Here is a 22180-nt window from a genome sequence, read left to right as displayed (position 1 = left end):
TTTTATACCATAGACAACTTAATATCCTCATAACATGATTTACACAGAGGCAGACGATATTTACATTATGCACTTCTGTGCTAGTTCCACTTTAATGGTAGCATTGTGGTGTATTTATACCAGCGCGGCCACAGCAAGCTGTAATGCTTATTTGTGTTGTGGTTAAATGCAATGTTTTCTGTTTGTAAGGTTTATTTTATGGGGATTAGAAATGCTTCAAAAAGTGCAGATTAGATGTAGTAGCTCTGGAGGAAATCACATGTGAGCATTATTACAGCCCTAGAATCTTTCTGTAAGCACACCACCCGACATGCTTGAGCATAGACCCGTCTGCTCTCAATCATGCTTGTGTTAACAAATTTTAATTTGTGTATATGGGTTTGCAGTGTGTTTACATTGAGACCAAGCTTTGAGTATCGTTCACAAACACTGCAAACTCCAGTTGGATACAGAAAGTTCACTAAACACTTATTCTAAACAATAAAAATTATTATTTTTTACAAAACAAATTCCTTTTGGCTGCGATACTGGGAATTGGGTGTACAGAGAATTTGATGCGTATTCTGTGTTACATATGATGTTTATATTAGCAAGTTAGACACCTGTAAGGTGAATGCAATAACTCTATGGCCCTTATTCAGGTCTGATCGCAGTACAAATTTGTTCTCAATATGGGCAAAACCATGTGCACTGCAGGAGGGGCAGATGTAATATGTATAGAGAGTTAGATGTATGCAAGTTTTTTCTGTGCAGGGTAAATACTGGCTGCATTATTTTTACACTGCAATTTAGATTTCAGTTTCAACATACCCCACCCAAATTGAACTCTCTTTGCACATGTTACATCTGCCCCACCTGCAGTGCATATGGTTTTGCCCATTTTGAGAACAAATTTGTACTGCGATCAGATCTGAATAAGGGTCTATGTGAGATCTATGCTTCCCCAGTGGCCTTGGCATAGTACATGTTGCTTGAGTGAATTGATCTGTATCTCCTGGGGAAGGCACTATCTCCCAGGATTCTTATCCTAGTTCCACCTTGATCTTCTGTATGGTACAATTAATAGATATTATGTTATTGCAGGTATGCCACACCAATTGTGCACTGTATGCATCATAGATCCCACTGTATGTTAGGTGTTGCATGCTCACATATGTCACAACCACAATAATGGGACAGATCACCCTTAGAAGTGAACTGGATACAGGGTGAAGTGTGGGTGGCTAAAGTGATCCAGTGTATGCTGGGGCCATTTATGTGTGTAAAATAATCTGATATGGCACTGTATTAGAATAGGTGATCAGCAGCAGCTGCATATTTTAGCCATAACAATTGATCTATTTTATTGATCTACTTTTGTTCATGTGAATAAACATCTATGTGACCAGCTCTCTTGGCACAGCAAAATATTCCTGACGGATAGTTACATGCCAATTTGTTTAGTAATCCAGGAAATCTGCTCTGGTCAAAACGTGTTTTTTTTTTTTGTTTTTTTTAGGTATTCCCAATCTCATTATATTGGATCCGAAAGGAGAAGTCGTCACACGGCAGGGAAGAGTGGAGGTCCTACATGATATTGACTGCAAAGAGTTCCCATGGCACCCAAAGCCTGTTGTGGAGCTGACCGAGTTGAATGCTGTCCAGCTGAACGAGGGTCCCTGCCTTGTTCTTTTTGTAGGTATGAAGAAGAGAGGTCACTATTCTAATAGGACATGACAAAATACCATGTTAGAACATGTTTTACTGATCTCTCTCAAAAATATCTGTGAAGTGATGTTTAATCTGGTTGATGTTTGAACTGCAAGACAACTAGACGTTTAGTGATTCCAACACAGCGGTGGTTCGATATGAGTTTCCACCATTATTTGCAAAGAAAAACATTTTCTACAGTCATGTCCAACAGTTTAGAAAAAAACACAAATATTAATTGCCACAGAGTCTGCTGCCTCAGTTTTTGTGATGGCAATTTGCATATACTGCAGATTGTCATGAAGAGTGTCATCAGATGAATTCTGATGACACTGAAAAAAGTCCCTCTTTGCAATGACAATGATCTTAATTTCCACTTCGTTTCATCCTTGCCACAAAAGGAACAACTGACATCATGTCAGTGATACTCTCTGACCATAAGGAAAAGTTATAACTAAGTGACTTTAGGAACAAAACCATGAAATGTTGGGTCCATGGCAAGGAAACTCCTCACAACAAGGTTCTGTAGTTGAATCTGTTTGATTTAAACAATTAGTTTTTGTCGATTTTCCTGTGTTTGTGAGCAAATTGCTGATTTGGCATTTTGCACCCTTCAAGTACCAGATCATTCAACCAACTAGTTGGATGAAAGTTGGTCTAGTGTATGGCCAGCATAACTTTAAGATACAAGGAAACAATTTACTATTGAGAAATAAATATTTTACTGTATCTTTATACATATTTAAAATATTTTACTTAAGGACCCCTTACACCTGTGATGTGCCTGTCTGACAAAATCGGATGTCCCTGATGTGTAGGACCCAATGCACAATCCCGTGCGCATTGGGTCGAACCAAGAGATTGATCCTCCTGCACATAGGATAAATCTTGTCAATCAGGTCCAACTTGTTGGACAAGTGTAAAGGCCCCCTCACATTAGAACGATTTTGCTTGATTTTGGCCAATTTCGATGTTTCGGGCCGATATATCATCTGAAAAGTGCCACATTGTTTGTGTTTTCGATCCGATCTGATGCGCGGTCCTATGAGAGTCAGATGGGAGCCTCTAGGTTGGTCGTACCGCACCTGTGATTTGTAGGAATCGGATGGAATCGGATAGAAAATGGAGTGCTTTTGGCGCATGCGATACATCGTATGCAATATACTGCAGAAAGTATAGTACACATGCAATTTGGGCAGATAAATCTCATACAATTTATTGGACCAAATTGCATGCACAAAATGACACCAAAGTACCAAATTGGATGCAATCACTCCTGGGAAGGTCCAGGGGGAGTTCAAGGGAAATTGCATCCAATTTCAGCATCCACTATATCGTTCTAATGTAAGGGGCCCTTAAGGGGGCCTTTACTGCTCTGTCCAATTTATCTGAAACTGATAAATCTTATCGTCACAAAGACATTCTCATGCTTGTTAGCAGCATCAGATTTAGATTAGATAATATTTCCCCTAAAATACTTGTGACCACATTATAAATAAAAAACCCATTTTATTCAATATGTCCACTTAATTTGTATTTGTAGCAGTGTGCAGTCCTTGTGCGCGTACCCATAAGGGGTTAATCTAAGTTGTTTAATTTCTATGGCTAATGTTATCATATAGTCCTCACATTTTAATGAAATTGGATGCTACATGTACAACCCTAATTAAAATAACTGGGCTCTTGGTATCCTGTGGAGTTACTGAGAATTGTTTTCCACAAAATCAAGTATAGAGTCAGTTTATCACTATTAATGTGTAATTTAAGAAGAGCGTTTCCAGCCAGCAACCATCAATCACTTGAATGCTACCTTGGAAAATCATTTGTGACTGATTGAGCATCTAAAGAGAGGCCCAAACAATTGAGCTCACTCTGATTTTGCCATGAGGCCCAAGCAAGGAGCATAAATAATCCTGTAGATGCACAAACCATTGGTAGAATTCTATCCATCATGGAGGTTAAAATAATTTTCCCATGTGCTCCGTTTTAAACTCCTAGGCTTCGGAAGATTGTATTCCATGAATTCAATCTGGTATTTTCTAGGACTACTGTGTAAGCATTAATACTACTGTGAGTGGTACATATGTTTACTTTACTATATATAGTGTATGTAGAATCAATAATTTGCCTAAATACTGTGCTCATGGACATTTGATGATTGTACTTCTGTTATGATCCTTCTTCTATATACCGCTGTGCACATGTGAATTTTTGAGCAACTTGTGAGACACAACCACTAAAATCTAGTTCTAAATTATATGCTAGCAAATCTTTTACTGCACATGAAAGCATATGCATTTATTACCTATTTTCCCTATCCTTTACATTCATTGTGTTTCTACCAATACATATGACTGTCCTGTAAGCATCTATTGCCACATGAGCAATACAGTGGGCCATTCTATGTTTTACTTTGCTTTTAGAACAGAATTAGGAGCCATTTATCCCATCTTTAATGTTTTCATGCTTTAGTTAGCAGATGAAAGGTGCATTATTAGTGGACAGGTGTCAACAAGACCTAAAAAGCTACTGACAAATTGACAACTGTAGTCTAAAAACCATTTAGGCATGCCACAGACAGATCAAAGATCTTCACCGGCCAGGGAATGCAGCTCACTGAAACATTCCTGTGTGACATTAATCTGGCTTTGGTAATTAAACCGCAACAGTAAATCTGTAAGCCTTCCATACTGGCAGCGACATAGCAAGTGCTTTGTACAGCAGCTTCCTTCATAGCTGTATTTTCCGTTAAATGACAATGGTTTCTGTGGTAACATACAGTACTTCATACTAAACAGGGCAATGTTATAATCTGTTTCCTTTGTGATGGGTTATTAATTCATGGGAAGGCAAAAAGATATTTGCCTGGGAAAGGAAGTTATTCCTTCATTTCCTGTTTCCTGCAAAGTGCAGAGTCCAGCAGTAGAAAACTGTGTTTGTATGTGTTCATATCCAAGTGTATTTGTGCAAATTAAGGCACACGGTGGGGCCAAAGATGATTTTTGCATTGTGGGTAAATTGTTTTGTCCTTTGTTAACGACCATTACAAACTTTACTGCAACCCGGGATATTGTACGGAGTAAAAGGACTCCGTTTAAATTACACATGTCGAGAGGCCCGGCATTTCAGTCCGGTAGCAAGCGGGGTTGAACACTGATTTAACCTGGCTTGCGGTGCAGTGTAAACGAGTAACCCAGGTTGATGGGACCCAGTCGCAGCAATAAAACAGCCAGCGCTGGGAGAATATCTGATCTCCAAGTGCTGGCACAGCGCTTCTGGTGACGTGATCCGCCCGGCATTATGCTTGGTTGGAATTCGTGTAAAAGGGGTCACAAGCCACTTGGGTGCCACATGGAAGTGTAAAAGGGGTATTACAGAGCTGGGTAATTTACATTTTGATGATGAATACATTTTCTATACATTCTTTTGATGGACATTGATATCACTTTCCGATTATTTTTTTTCTAGACTCTGATGATGATGGAGAGTCAGAGGCAGCAAAACAACTTGTTCGACCCATAGCAGAGAAAATTATGGCACAATATAAAGCCAAAGATGAGGAATCACCACTACTGTTCTTTGTGGCCGGAGAGGTGAGTGCAGAAAAGTACTGAGCTATCCTAATGTGTCAGGACTGCAGCACTGCCAGATCCTGCAGTAAAACCCAGATCATTTCACAAGCCAGCCTATATATATTTTGTTGACAACAGTGACTGTGGTTTGAAAATGAGAAGACCGAGTCATGGCATGGAGCAAGCGATGGGTAAAGAGAGTGGGTGGATAGATGAAAGGAAGGAAGGAAGTATTTTAGGGGAATCCGATAAGGCTAATGTAGGTGTATATACAGATAGATATATTTAGATAGGTAGATATTCCATATATTTACTGCAGTATGTGTAAATAATACTATATTGATCGAAAGTGAAATTAACTGAATATTACTGAGTCTTTAAAAATTGCTTCTCAGCCCATTTTCCCTGAGGTGAACAAGATGTGACAATGTAAAATCATCTAGCCGTGTCTTTGACAGTTTGAATGTGTAGATACAAAGACAGTGTGTTAGATATTGTGTTTCTTTTCCTATTCCACAGACATCCCTGTCATTGTAAAAGAGCCACTGTAAACCTTTAGGCTTATGCATTTAAACTGTCTGACAAAAGTATGTATAACTCCAGACTTGGGGTTTCTAAAATATCCAGTAAGTGAAATCCCAGAATGCTTTAGCGCAGTCCTCTTTTGTTCAAATTCTAGTATATTTCATAGTTTTAAGTGATCAAATACAACTGCCAAGAGTAGAGCAAGAAAAAATAGTTGAGTGATGAAGACAGCCTTGTGAGCATACGAGTCTCTTGTGCATCAGTCTCATGATATGCTTTCCAAACTAGCATCAATCACTTGTGCTATGGAAAAAAAGATGCATTTGGGTTGATTGGTATAAAATTCTGGGTGTGGAACAGAAAGCTTGATATTAATATAACAGTATACAGAGCATCTGCAGGGAGTCAGGACATGGTATGTAATCACACCTCATTTGGAAGTTAAAAAAAAATTACACTGGTCAGTCAGTGCTGTAATAAAAATGATGTAGTAGGACATAAAAATGTTTCTCCTTACATTACAGCCGTCAGTTACTAGACAGTTGGAGTAAATCTCTGTTTGGCTTTTGAGTACTATTGAGTACATGATGCAATAGTATCATAATAGATTTAGGAGATACTCATTTGATTCCAGTGACTATTCCATGGGACCTTGGGCAAGTCACGCCCTTGGTCCCATGCTCCAAAATTATATTGAGCTCGCTCTGTCTGTCTATCTATCCCTGTGAATGTATATATGGTGCTTAAGATTATGTAGGTACTCCTAGTGCCACCAAAACAGCTTTGACCCATTATGGTGTGGAGTCCACAAGACATCTGAAGGTGTTTTGTGGTATCTGAAACCCAATACAGTAGCAGCAGATCCTTTCAGGTCTGTAACATGCGAGATGAGGCCTCCATGGCTCATACCTGTTTCTCCAGCTCATCCCTATGTTGAATTGAGATCTTGGAATTTGGAGGCCAAGTCAACACCTTGAACTATTGTCATGTTCCTCAAACCATTCCTAAACAATTTTGTAGTATAGCAGTGAGCATGCTGAAAGAGGCCTCTGCCGTCAGGGGAGACTGTTACCATGAGTGTGTGTATATGGTGTGCAAGTGTGTTTAGGTAGTATCTACTTGAATGACGTAACCCAAGATTTCCCAGCAGAACATTGCCCAGAGCATCACAATGTTTCCACCAGCTTGCCTTCTTCCCATAGTGCATCATGGTGCCATCTTTTCAGCTAAACAATGCACATGCACACAGCCATATAAATGATGTAAAAAAAAAAAAAAAGATTTATCAGTCCAGACTACAGTTCTGTGTTCCATTCTGATGCTCACCTGCCCATTGCAGGCACTTTTCAGCAGAAAACTATCTTAGCAAGCATTTACATTTTTATCAAAAGTTTGTTTTACAGTATCTCTTCTGTGGGATAGGGCCAGATGCACTAGTGTTCACTGTGCACAATCATTGAGCATTAGACGCTCATAACCGGAGGCAGATTTTCCACAATACAACCTAGGGGCCTGCCTGGGTCCCAGCAAGTCCCAAGGGGCCTCATAAATATATCAAAATTTTCCCAAAGTACCTTCGATAGGATTAAAATGTTTGGAGACACAAAATGGTTACATCCATTGTATGTGGGCAGTCTGTTTGTTTCAAATGTGGCACAGGTATTCACATTTGTTCGCAATGCTGATGTTTATACAGCTCCGTATCGTTTTTAAACAATATGCACAATAACGTCCAGTCATAGCGACAGTTCATGTATGTCGTCCTGTGTGTACGCACTATATCATCAACGATGCAAACTTCCGCGGGTTGTTAGTGTTGTCGTTTGTCCTTTGTACATTCAGCTCAATCTGAGGAGATCATCAACGATAACTCCTGGATGAGGTAACTGACGATATTATTTGTGAAATGGCTGTGTGTACACACTCTATCATTTGTCTAGTGGTTTAATGGAAGCATAACAAAAATCACATCGTTTTTGTAGTGTCGTCTAGTGTGTACCCAGCTTAAATGCTGTAACTGTATATAATTCTGGAAAGCTACAGAATACTTAACTGTTACAGTTCTACATTAGTAACATATTTTGTTATTTAAAATAAGAACCATTTGTTAAATTAAAAATATTTTGGTACTCTTTACCTAGCACGGCGCCCACGATCTTGATCGTGGGCATCGTGAGGTAAAAAATCGTGTCGGTCGCGTCGTATGCGGGCTAAACATGCCCGCACGCGACGCGATGCTCACGATTTCCCATTGAAACCCATGTCAAACATGGACATCGTGTCGGTCGCGTCGCGGCCGGCTATAAATGTGCACACGATGGCCCCGACGCGATGCCCACGATTTGCCATAGGAATTAATGTTAAAAGACCCGATGGACACGATTTTAATGTTAAATGGCTCAATGGACCCGATTTTAGCATAGGAAACAATGTTAAATGGGCCTTAGAGCCCAAATAATTACCCTGAACTCTGAAATGGCCCCCCCAATTTTGTACGCCACCCCACGATCAACGTGAACCCGAAGCGTGGCGAGCGCAGCGAGCCCGCGAGGGGCGGCGGTACGCGTCCTCCGACCTTTTCATACCCCCACTATCCACGTCGGCGTGGAGTTGAGAATAGAATAGTGTGGCGAGCGCAGCGAGCCACCGAGCCCGAAGCGTGGCGAGCGGACGCGGATACCTTCACAGGTAAACGCGTCCCCTCGCGGGCTTCACAGGTGTCCGCGTCGCAACGGACACCTGTGAAGCCCGCGAGGGGACGCGTCTAGCTGTGAAGGTATCCGCGTCCCCTCGCGGGGCTCGCTGCGCTCGCCACGCTTCGGGCTCGGTGGCTCGCTACGCTCGCCACACTATTCTATTCTCAACTCCACGCCGACGTGGATAGTGGGGGTATGAAAAGGTCGGAGGACGCGTACCGCCGCCCCTCGCGGGCTCGCTGCGCTCGCCACGCTTCGGGTTCACGTTGATCGTGGGGTGGCGTAAAAAATTGGGGGGGCCATTTCTGAGTTCAGGGTAAGTATTTGGGCTCTAAGGCCCATTTAACATTGTTTCCTATGCTAAAATCGGGTCCATTGAGCCATTTAACATTAAAATCGGGTCTTTTAACATTAATTCCTATGGCAAATCGTGGGCATCGCGTCGCGGCCATCGTGTGCACATTTATGGCCGGCCGCGACGCGACCGATGCGATTTCCATGTTTAACATAGGTTTCAATGGGAAATCGTGAGCATCGCGTCGGTCGCGTCGCGGGCACACATAAATGTACCCGCGATGGGCGCCGTGCTAGGTAAAGAGTACCAATATTTTTATATGGTCTTAATTGAAAGTATGCATTTTTGAAATACCGATTTAACGCTTATTTTATTAGCAAATTAGTTTTTGTCTTAAATTTAAACAAATCTATCTCTGCATTAAACCAAAATTCTCCATACCGAAATCAGATGTGCACTCTATAAATTATCTGTTCAGAATCAGAGTCATGGTGACTTGTCACATTTCTACCACTTAACATAGGGACTGCCTTGCTTCTGACAATAATCCAATTATCTATCTGCTATATAGGGTAGAATTAAAATCACTTATCTTCATTATACTTTAAAGGCCCTCATACATTAGTCCGACTTGTCCTAGGGACAAGTTGGACTTGATTTCCCCAGCAGTTCCCCGGGAGGGGAACACACGATTAGGCACTTGATGTGTTTTGCATATGATAAATCGCATGGATTTATCATATGCAGTCACCGGGGAGCTGCAGGAGGAGAGCCGGGTGGGGGACACTGGGGAGCTGCAGGGAACAGCCAGGCAGGATGAGTTGACAAATAGTCAGCAGGTGGGGGGTTGCTGCAGCAGCAGCAATTGCTGATTGGCTGAGAGACCTCTCAGCCAATCACTGGCTCCCCATTCGTTTGTATTGGGGTTTTTCTTCTTTGCAGCTCCTGCCCAGCACGTGACCTGTTCCCCTCGCCGGTTCACCGCCGTCCCCCAGCCCTCTGCCTATGTTTCTGCTGCCAGCCTCTCCTCATGCCCGGCTCACCGGCGTCCCCCGCCTACTGACTATTTGTCAACTCACCCTGCCCGGCTCTTCCCTGCAGTTTCCCGGCGTCCCCCGCCCGCTGACCCGGTGCGGAGACTGCACATAAGATTTAAGAAATCTTATGTGCAGCCGGTCCGACTCTGATCTGATGCTCACGGGACCACGCATCGAGTCGGACAGGGTGTCAAAACATGCGGTTTGGGACGATTTCACGGCCCGATTCATCCAAATCGGGCCCAAATCCCATAATGTATCGGGGCCTTAACTGTACCTTTTATGCAGTCTTGTCTGACACAATACTGAATAGGTAACCACCTTCCTGTATGTTTTTACAAACCAAAAACCCCAACAACGGCAGAAGCATGCATATTTATTTTCTTTTGGTATTTTGAAAAATAGGGGCAGATGTATTAAGCCTTAACAAGAGATAAATGCAAGCGTGATAGAGATAAACGTCCAGCCAATCAGCTCTTAACAACCATGTGGCTGTGTTTGAAAAAGTAAGTAAGGAGTTGATTGGCTGGACGTTTCTCTCTTTATCACCCTTGCATTTATCTCTTGTTAAGGCTTAATACATCTGCCTCAATGTTTCTACATTGACCTTTCCTAAAGGTAGTCATGTGAATAATCTTTATATAATGTTTGTACAACAAATATGTCATGTGCATGTAAAGACTCAAGTACTTGTACAGCCATGTAATACTTTCCCCCCAATCTGTGGGGTTTGGACACCTGTGCTGGTGTGTGATGCAATAATCTTTTATATGCCTCAATTTACAGTTTAAAGCGGTCTGCACCAAATGCCTGTAATTTGTATATAACCCTGATATACATTACTATGCCAGTTTTAATTGATAAAATACCATTCATTAAATTAGTATCTGGCAGAGACTGTTCATTTTGAAGAGAGGTGTGTGGGAACTGGTTGTACTGTAGACCTATTATCCTCAATATATTCTGCTTCACTTTTTCATGCCTGTAATCGATCATGTTATTCAGTTGGGAAAGGAAGGATTTTCTAGTATTTTTCACATCTGTTTCTTTTCAGCATTACAGTCCAACTGTAAAGGAATTAATTTTAAAAATAGGAGGAGCACATGATGTCATTTCAGGATTGCACAGACAAGCTGCTCTCTGCTTGACAATGTGACTAACAGATTGAACTTCATCATCACTGTCCTCACTTCATCTCTATCCAACCTAGAGCTTTTAGATATTTCTGGTTACTGCCTATCTGTGCTTCTGTGCTGTTTCCTTACCCAATACTGTAGGTTAAATATTTTCATACAAATGTATGAAGTTATTACATTTGTTGTGGAGGTCTGCTTGCTGCTCTGCCACCACAGCTCTGTTCCCTGCCTCTCTGAGTTGTATATAATTACCCCCTATCCTATGCATGGGGGTAAATTTATATGTGTGTGTGTGTGCGTGTGCTTAAAAGTTGTTTTGAGAAGTCAATTAATACCTCTTTCAGACCGCAAATGCCGGGTCACACCTAGGATTAGGGCTCAGAAGCAACCTGACATTTGCGGTCTCAAAGCTCCGCATCCAACCCGGCTTATTGCCGGATCAGTGACCTCCCAGAGGGTGGGGCTGAGGGGCAGCGCGTTATCGGGGGTGGGGAAGGAGGCAGCGCTTGGAGCTGACAGCGCTGCCTCCTCCATACTGTGAACGGGTTGCTCAACAAAGATCAGAGCTATGTTCAATCCTGGTCGTGACCCGGGGTGGCACTTTCACACCACACTTTGACCCAGGTGTGAGACATCAATAACCCGGGTTCAGAGTGCGGTCTGAAATGGGTGTTAATTGTACATGGATTACCTTAATGATATTATAATAAACTTCTTTTCAACCAATTCTCTCAAGTGTAATGTTTACGGAAACACCCTTAAATTCATAGCTTTAAAAGACATTTATTGAAACAATGCCACTATATAATACATATTACAATTCAAAATACAATTGTGCAGTTTTTTCATATAGTACAACACATCTTAGTGTCCCCGTCCCCCCCCCCCCCTAAATTGGAGGTACCCTTGATTTGACACGTGGGCTTCCAATGGTGCTTTCTCAGTATGGGCTCTGAATTCACCATTGGAAGCCTGCATGTATCAAATCAAGGGTACCGCCAATTTAAAGTTTATTATACCATTTTGCCACTATGGGCCTTTCCTTCTGTCTCCAGGCAACGTCTATTCACCGCTGAAGTGCTGTGAATGTTATAATGCAGCATGGAACACGTTGTTTACATTATGTGCAGGGAAAAACCATGACTGTTAAATTGTTTTCACCAGAACGGGTGATTTGTAGTGCTTGAGGTGGTAGAGATATGTTTTTGTAGTACCGTGGAGGAAAAGCAGCTGTTGGGAGTGAAACGGCAGTAGTTGTGTTGGCAGTGTGTATCTGTCTGATATAACAACATTTAGCCATGTTAATACTTGCAGGTACTTCTAAATGTGGGGACAGAACAGCGCTTAGACTTGTAATTTATAGATTCCAGTGTCTGCTAAATAGAGAGCTGAGCAGTGCCAATGTGATTGGCAGAAGTCCCCATCTGTACAGTGCACGTGTGTGCACGCAAACATGTATATTACTAGTTACCAGCCTGTCAAAAAGAAGGAACAACATAACCGTAATGCCAGCAATGGCAACTGCGCACGCTCAAATGGAGTAATGCTTGAATTGCTCCATTGGGCGCCATCCAGTGGCTGCCGGAGTGCAAAACACTTGAATCACCCCTGATGGGGTGAGCAGCAGCACCCTTTATTATGTATGATTTTATTGTAAACATGTACATTTTTCTTATAGTGCAACCACAATGTTATTTGTAGAGACAACTCCAACTTTTAAATTACAAAATGCTTCATTAATACATTGTGTATATCCTAAAAATTATACACTATGTCGACAGAAGTGATTGGATACCCCGTGCAAAAGATTGTAGCGAAATATAGACAGACAGTGATACATAAAGGCACAAACAGTGTTAGTTTAAAAAGGATAAAAATCATCACTCAGGGGGATATTCTAGTTCACTCTTTCTGACAAAATCCTTCTTAGATGGACAAAACCATGTGCACTGCAGGGGGGCAGATGTTACTTGTGCAGAGAGAATTAGATTTGGGTGGGGTTTTACTTCAAAGTAAAATCTATATTGCAGTGTAAAAATAAAGCAGCCAGTATTTACCCTGCACAGAAACAAAATACCTCACCCAAATCTAATTCTCTCTGCACATGTTAAATCTGCCCCCCTGCAGTGCACATGGTTTTGTCCATCTAAGAAGGATTTTGTCAGAAAGAGTGAACGAGAATAACCCCCTCAGTGTGATCCAACTCAATATCCTCCTTAGGATTGGTTAGATTCTTTGTATTGGCAATACAGGTTTATTGTTCATATCTCATCATTAATTTCACAGTAAGAATTCTTGTTGTCCTGACGAAGCTCCTATGCGAAGCGTACGCTGACCTAAACACTCAGTGTGCTCTCCTCCTCTCCCCTTTCCCCATTATATGCATTTTGATCTGTATTAGCTTAAAAATTTTCGAGTCGGAGCAGCATGCCAGTCTTCACTGGACCGCTCAGTCAGAGGCGCTACTTGCGGACGTCACGTCCGCAGCGCTTACATCTGACTCCTAACAGACGGAGATCTCCGGCGCTGACTCACACACGCTGGAGCTCCTCTGCAGGGTATACGTCTTCATTGACACGGCTCTCCCTCTTACTTGCGGCGCGTAGTGCTGGTGTAGAGGTGGCAGATCTCACCAGACACGCACCGTTTGAGGGGTGACCCGCGGGGCACCACACTGCCTGCCATATTGTTAATTGAAGCATTCTGATCAGTAATACTAACATCACAGGGGAATATAAACCCAGATTACTGTTACCAGGAGATCAGTGTTAGGCGACTCAACGCACAAGAATTCTTACTGTGAAATTAATGATGAGATATGAACAATAAACCAGTATTGCCAATACAAAGAATCTAACCAATCCTAAGGAGGATATTGAGTTGGATCACACTGAGTGAGGATTTTTATCCTTTTTAAACTAACACTGTTTGTGCCTTTATGTATCACTGTCTGTCTATATTTCGCTACAATCTTTTAAAACATATCTAATAAAAGTTACATTTTACTTCCTTGATAATCTGTGCACCACACAGAGACATACTTTTTCTTCTTTCTAAAATTGTCAAACCTGTGTCCAGTGGTAGCACACCCTCCCTATTTACAGTTAACCAACCTATGTACAAACATACTGAGGGTAAATTAAATAACAGTGCTTTGATAAATCCTGTGCGACTGATCGTCCCACGTCCCCTTTCTCCATAAACTCATTGATATAAACATATCAAGCAAAGCATATTGTCTGTGAGTAATCATTTCAACCTTTGTGGAGTTCTCATCTAGAATAGGTAGTGTCAAGTCTAGTTTACGGAGGTAAGAAACATCTTGGTAGATGGTCAATCTCCTCTTCTGCAGAAAAAAGAAATGTTTTTAGAAAAATGTAGCAGTTTAAAATTATCTATTGCCTGCTCTACCCCACATCTTATCAGAAATAGCTCCATGAACAAGCCAGACCCACTCATAGATGAAGTATACTGTATACTTGGTTTCTCCAACTTCTACAAAAAGACTGCACAATATATAAATATAAAAGATACAAATAAAGGGTAACACAATAGGGAAACAAAACGAGGGGAGATAGCATTTTTACATATTTTTTCAATAATTTGTGTCCGTAATATCACTCTAATCTATAGCTATACGTGAGGTTCTCATGACCCGCATATATCCTGTTCAAGAGCTAAGAGGTCAAATTCTTCAGCAAGAACCAGGAGGTATGCTCAAACAATTTTGTCAATATGTTTACGTGTGTCCTCATTCAAGGTATCCAGGTAAATGCCCCATTTTCTATAATATCTCTGCACCCCCTTCTCAATATCTGGCCAACGTTGCCTGCCTTTCATAGTAAAGAACCCTCAATAATCTATGAGTAACCTCCATTAAGGAGGGAGCTGGTCTTTCTATCCAGTGGCATAAGATACACTTATTGGCAATAGTAAGAATTACTGATATTGCTGGGACAATTTCTTTTTTTCTAGGTCCAATGTCCTATACTTTATAATTTACCAACAGGCATGCTATTGGGTGATTTGTAATTGATACTGAGAAGGTATTATATTATAAAATAAATTACCTTATTCCAAAACAAGGCGATTTTGACACTCTCTGCACTGCGCATTTAGGGCTCTCGCTAGAGTTATCCCCACCCATATGAGCTCTTTGAGCTTGTGACACATAAGCTCTGTGTAGAATTTTGAGATGGACCTCCTGCAGTGAGGCCGAGTGTAAATATTTAAATATCAATTGGTTGTTTTTGATGTTTTTATGGTCTGTGAGTTCAGGTATAACTTGCCTCCATTTCCACAAGGTGTTGTCCCACAGTTTTGGAGAATGGAACACCTGAAGTCCCTCATAATAGTCTCGCAACCTATAAGGACTAGTGCGCATCAATGTTAGTAGGACTGTAATAGGGTCCCTCTCCGAATCCGGTGGCATTGCCTCTGGCATTGTTTGTATAAAGTGTCTAATTTGAAGATATAGATAGAGTTGTATATTTGGTACATGATATATTTCCCTCTAATCTGCAAAAGAAAGACGTCTGCCACCCTGGTCAAACACATCCTTGACTGCTGCAATACCAGCAGCTTTCCATGTATTCACAATTTTGGTTGTAGTATGTGTCGAAGAACATGGATTTCTACCATTTCTCTCATTAGCAAAGATCCAAGAACGGTATGTATCTTTTAAATAGGATATTATTCATAATTACCCCAGGGATCAATTTGGCAGGAGTACGTAAAAGAGCACCAGGGGAATATGGGGCAAACAACTCTCCCTCCAGTTTGCAATTAGCATAAATAGATCTATTCCATAGCCAATTGGTGACATACCGGAATGAGGTGGCTCTACGGTATTCGCTGACATGGAATTCTAAGTTTCTTGCCTGACCAAAGGAACCATTTAAAAAGGGATTCTACTTTTTACAATCTGTTCTAGATATAGAAAGTGGTATCCTCTGTAATACATAGGCTAACTTGGGGAAAGTAACGCTTTTATTAACTGTGGCCTTCCCGGAAATTGATAGAGGAAGAGAACACCAGTTATCCAAAAGTGTAGCAATAGTAAATAGTATTGGTGATATATGGACAGAATGTAGTTTATCTAAAGTTTTGGGGAATCTCCATATGAGGTACTTCAGATAGAGGGCAACAATCGGAAACTGGTACAATAGGGCAGTTCCAACATATATCCGAAGAGAGGTAGCATTTCAGACTTTGAGTAATTGACCCTATATCCCACAAATGCCCCAAACATCAATTTGATGTACTATAGCTGGATAGACACTAGCAGATCTGACACAAAGAGTAACATGTCATGTAATCCCCTTAAATTGTGGCAACTGCCTTAATTGTATTGCGAGTGGTTCTAGGACCATGGCAAAAAAGGAAAGGGGACAGTGGGAATTGAATTGTATACCTTGTGGAGAACATCTGTGATTTTGGGGGATAATATTTGAAAAAAATTGTTTGAAAACCCATCAGAGCCTGGGGCTTTGGACATTTGCAAACCCGCTATCACAATCTGAATCTCTTCTTTCGAGATCAGAGCATTAAAGAGGTTACCTGAGACTGACATCTGGGGCAATTGAATGGTATCCCAGAAGGCCTTTTTCTTATCAGTGTGTATAGGGGAGTAAGCCATATCATTTGGAGTAGTCGTTTTTAAGGACTACAGTAATGTCAGAGTTTTTCCTGACTAAGTTGCCAGTAGGCTTTCGCAGGGTTTTAATTATTGTGGGAGGATGAAGTCATCCTAAAATCTTGTTGATTAATTTACAGTCAGTGTCCAATCACTTTTATCTATGTAGTTTACATGCAGTAGGTTGCTGTTCAACAAGGAGTGCTCTTGGACAGTTGGAAGCTCCTGTATGACTTCTGCCTATTTTCTGACTGAGGTATGAAGGCTGGCCCTGTCAGCCGCAGCCTCTCTGGGCATGGAGCAGCTGCTTGATACAACAGTAAGGACAGTGCTGGGAAACTGCAGGTGACTATCCATTGGCTGCATCTTGGACAATTCAGAAAAACAACTTCAGTATCTCTGGCTGGAAGATCACAGACTTTCGAAACTGCAAACCTATACTGGCTATGTGTTTATTTTACCAGTCTAGAACTGACTTTATACAGCATGGTTTATTATGCTTAAAGAGAATTGTAGTGTGTATATGTGCAGTATTCTACAGCTTGCCCTGATCATACTGTTAGTAAATGCTGCCATATGTAGTGGCCTATTAGCTAAACAGAAGAAATGTTGCCTTTGTTCTTGGCAGCCAGCCGACGTTGATAAATCCCCCACTGTTGATCTAATATAACCAGAGCACCAGAGCTTACTACTAGAAATGAAACATTCTCCGCTGTGCTGCTTGTGCTGGCAGATGGCAAAGCCCTCCATGGTGTGAGCATTGTTTATAGAGCACAACACAACAATTCTCAGGGTGCTCAGTCTGGAAGATGGGTGGTGGGAAACGCATCGCTTTTATAAAAATAACTTTTGTTTTGCTGCTGCATTCAACTATATAATCCTGTAACTAATTTGCTGGCACTTAAGAGAAGAGTGTTTACATCTTTTGCAGGGCAGGCAGAGTAAACCAGTTGTACAATGTCATTTTTGATTGTAAAATGGCATTTAGATTGGCACAAGTCCCATTACAGCCCACATAGAGGTGTTGTCTGTATATCTATGTACTTTAGCCTTGCATTTCCTGTTACCATGTTCTCAGCTTTCAGCATACTGTCCTGGCACTGCCCTTTATCTAGTGCCCACTTTGTACCCTCTAGTGAAAGAAAAATATAAATGCAATGCTTTTCTATTTAGAATTGTTAATTTTGTTTTGTTTGCGGATACAATTTCCATATGCAGCCATCTCAGCCAGGAAGCGGCTAGCTCAGTTAAGGTTTTAGGGTACTTATGTAGTATCTGGGCTGCCGATTTTTTGATTGTATGCCTTAAGTTAAGGCATACAATCAGATGCGATGCGATATCGCATCGCATCGCATCCGATATCGGATGCGATGACCCGATTTTTCCATAGGAATCAATGTTAAAATGATTCCTATGGAAAAATGGGTCCTTTTCATACCCCTACTATCCAAGTGGGCATGGAGTTGGATATAAACCTGTGGCGAGCGTAGCGAGCCACCGAGCCCGAAGCGTGGCGAGCGAAGCGAGCCCCGCGAGGGGACGGTATTCGTCCCCTCGCGGGGCACGCTTCGCTCGCCACGCTTCGGGCTCGGTGGCTCGCTACGCTCGCCACAGGTTTATATCCAACTCCATGCCCACTTGGATAGTAGGGGTATGAAAAGGACCCATTTTTCCCATTGAATTCCATGTTAAAATGGACTCAGTCTATTTTAACATTGATTCCTATGGAAAAATCGGGTCATCGCATCGCATCGCATCGCATCGAATCGCATGGTTGCATGCGATGCGATGCGATCTCCCGATCCGACCCGATTTTGAAATCGGCAGCCCAGATACTACATAAGTACCGGTTTTAGCATATGTTGCCCATGAGAGGAGTCAGACGTACAAGGCTTATGTTAGGCATAACAAATGTATGTATGAATTACAGTCATGCTGCTTTCACACCGCAAAAACGGCATGGACCTGGTATTTTTAAATATTTCTAAAAACGGGTCAGAGAGCGTAAACCCCTTTCACACATGGCATATCTTTAAACTGTATTTCAATGCAGTTTTTGTCCTTAAATGGTATTTCAATGCCTTTTTTTTGTACCTTCACAACATTGAACCCATTTAAACCCATAGAAAACAGTGGATGAAAAAAAAAAAAAAAAACGGTTCTGAAACGAGTAAAACACTGCTTTATTACCGTTGCAAAATACCAATTTTATAAAACCAGTAAATTCACTCTGCACCTTTCAGACTTCACATTATTACCATTTTGAAACTGTAAAAAAACTGCAAAATACCGGGTAAAGGGGTAAAAAGTGCGGCCTGAAAGGGGCATTAGTGTACACAGGACCATTGGCGATGTACATTTGGAATACATACAGATGAGTGGCAGACGGGATGCCAGCAGTTAGAATTCGGCCACAGGCATCCTGACCTCCCTGCACAGCCTAACTCTACCTGATAGTGCCTAATCCTTGTACCAAGCATCAAACCCCCCCCCCCCACCACCACCACCACCACCACCTAATGCTATCCCTCCGCCGCCATACACTATGCGATTTGGGCCCGATTTGACCCGATTCGGAGGAATCGGGCCGTGAAATCGGGCCAAATCGCATGTGTAGACATCCCATCTGACCCGATGCGCTGTCCCGTGCGCATCGGGTCGGATTCAGGAGGTCGGACGGGCTGCACATAAGATTTGTTAAATCTTATGTGCAGCCCAAGGCGGGCAGGGGAAACAGCGTATAGTACGTGCGGTGGAGGGAGCCGAGCGGGGGACTGTAAGCTGGGAGCCGGGCTAGAGAGGCAGTGGGCGCACTATCCTGGGCGGGGGGGGAATGCCGCAAATAGATACTTCCAGGCGGTGAACGCCGCAAGGGGATCAGAGACAGAGACCGGGTAGCGTAGGGGAAGCCGGGCACATAGAAATGAATGGACAGCCAGTAATTGGCTGAGAGCTCTCTGACTGAGAGAGCTCTCAGCCAATCACTGACTGTTAATTCATTTCTATGTCCGCCCACTGCTGCCCGGCTTCCCCTACGCTACACGGTCTCTGCTCTCTGGTCCCCTCGCGGAGTTCACTGCCTGCACCAGTGCGCCCACTGCCTCCCCTGCCTGGCTTCCTGCTTGCAGTCCCCCGCTCGGCATCTGGCTCCCTCCACCGCAGGTATTACAGGCTGCGTCCGCTGCCTGCTTGCAGCCCCCATGTCCTGCTCAGCTCCCGGCTCCCGCTGACAGCAGCTCCCCCGGGGGACTGCATGTGATAAATCGTATGTGACCCCTCCAGGGGACTTGTCAGTAGATTAGGTCAGACTTGTCCTTCGAACAAGTCGGCCTAATGTATGGGGGCCTTTACAGTCAGGATGCCAGCAGTCAGCATAAAATTTGCCAATGGCTGCTCTGTACTATCAAAAAGCACTGTATCGCCTGCACCCACAGCTACAGTGGTGCTGTGATTATGTCTTTACATACTTAACTCTTTGAGTTTTAAGTGAGTTTGTCAAAATAGGTGTAGAAATTGGCAAGCAAACTTTTTTTAATTCCTCATTATGACCTGTACTGTTTACCTTTTTATATAGAAAATATCATCTTTTTTACATAACATTTATTATTTTCATTATATAACAAATGTGAGCGACACTGGCATTTTTTTTCCAGATATTTTGAACATCTCACAGAGATGTTGGCACTCAAAGGGTTAATATATGCCCTTAGCATGATGCTCACTTATTCCTGGTGTTAAAGCAGCATGGACATCTGTCATCCCCTTACAGCCTTATATTACACAGTTTTGCTTCCGCATTGACAGCTTTGCATTTCCAGCAGGAATATTGATTGTCTTTGTTCTTTCAGGATGACATGACAGACTCCCTGCGGGACTTCACAAACCTCCCAGAAGCCGCTCCTCTGTTAACCATACTGGACATGTCCGCCAGAGCAAAGTATGTCAGGGATGTGGAGGAGATAACACCAGAGATTGTGGAGAGTTTTGTCAACGACTTCTTAGCAGAAAAACTGAAACCAGAGCCCATATAACACGATACAGATACATCCTCCATGCCATGCAAAAAGTTATTTAAAAGGAAATGCAACTACTTATCTCCTCTTGCTACAAGGATTTTATATATTATCTCTTCTGAGATTGCCTTGTCGAGGTGCCTTTGTGTCTTTGTTTTTAAACAATCTGATCCTCCTTCAGAACTCTGCTGTGCCATATGCCTCTCAAGAAAGCTTCACCAAGTGTATTGCCAGCCTGGATTTCTGCATCCCTTGTCATCAGCAGTAGGCCCTAAACCTTTGCTACTGAGAATGTCTGTAATTCAGGTTTTGATCTCCTCCTGCAACGAACTGCCTCAGCAGTGCCAAAGTGTTATCTCTTGTACATGTATTTCCTAGTCTGCAGTATCGGGCACTGCTGCAACTCTGCATTTCCATTCCCTGTTTTGGATTCACATGCAGTTTTAATACACAATCAGTCATTGTTTTATGCTTGATTGCTTTTGTATGTTCAAGGAGCTTCATGTACCGTGAATAGAATTACACAAGTCAGTATTTATGTACTGTACGTCACCTTCTGGCTTAGCAGTGCTGCGCACGTGTTCATCTCTCTTTTGTAACCAACCTGTAGTATAACGTTATCCTGTGCCAGTTTTACGAACGCCTCACACCTTTCCCACTTCACTATGTGTAAAGCACAAACCTGACATTCTTTATTAGTAACTTACATTTTTGGGATTTTCACTATCCCAACAGCCATACAATCACACTGTTTTATATTCAAAAGGTCAAAGGGTGTGGATTATATTTGCAGGGTTTATTAAAGTCAGATTGTAGTCATCCATTTTCATAAACATTTCGTCCTGTAATATTATTTAGAGATTCTGCACAAGTTTCCTGTGGAGCAAAATATATATTGTTTGGGAAGAAGGTATAACAGATTGGCGTTGTGTGTGTGTGTGTTTTATTTTGTTGTACTGTACCTTGTCTTGAAAAAGGATGGCAAGTGAATGTAAAATTAGGAAAAAGGCATTTGGGTATAAAGGTGAGAGAAAGGTTTCTGATAATTCTATTCTGCTCTTTTGTGGTGGTTTATTTCTGCCAAATCAGCATTCTAAATTCCAATAATTTACATGGCAAAATCAACCTGGTTCTGCCGTGTAAATAATTGCCACTTTGAAAAAAATGTGAGAACTCTTAAAAAATCTCTGATCCTTACATCCGATTACATTCCTCCCTGTGACTTTTGTAAATGGGATCACATACTGAGTGTGTCCTATCAGCTACAGGCAACAGAGTTATCAGAAGCATTTCCCAGTCAAAATATTGACCAACAGACATTGCCTGATTTAAGCCAGTTTCAATAAAGTGATCATATGTGTAAATATTGCAATGTATCTTTGAAGTTCTGTTACATGGGTAATATAGATCAATTAACCCAGTGGTTCTCAAACTCTGTCCCCATTACCCCACACAGTTCACGTTTTCCAGGTCACCCGTCAGGTGCACAGATGCATTCATTGACACACTTTAAAAGATCCACAGGTGGAGTTAATGATTTCACTTGTGATTCTGTAGGAAGACCTGCAAAACATGCAATGTG

At 42.0% G+C, this 22180-nt stretch overlaps 1 protein-coding gene across 1 annotated transcript in view; it reads left to right on the top strand.

Moving 5' to 3' along the window:
• The window catches only part of NXN (nucleoredoxin), a 104664-nt gene extending 82698 nt beyond the window's left edge, over positions 1–21966 (top strand). The window contains exons 6-8 of the mRNA XM_083174059.1: positions 1499–1678; positions 5158–5282; positions 20434–21966. Coding sequence (XP_083030185.1) covers positions 1499–1678; positions 5158–5282; positions 20434–20616 — 488 coding nt within the window. The 3' untranslated portion in view covers positions 20617–21966. The remainder of the gene's footprint in view (positions 1–1498; positions 1679–5157; positions 5283–20433) is intronic.
• The last annotated feature ends 214 nt before the right edge of the window (positions 21967–22180 follow it).

This window comes from Crinia signifera, chromosome 2 (assembly GCF_055691185.1).
Source record: "Crinia signifera chromosome 2, ASM5569118v1, whole genome shotgun sequence".
Classification (NCBI taxonomy): domain Eukaryota; kingdom Metazoa; phylum Chordata; class Amphibia; order Anura; family Myobatrachidae; genus Crinia; species Crinia signifera.
This window is presented reverse-complemented; position numbering and strand designations above follow the sequence as displayed.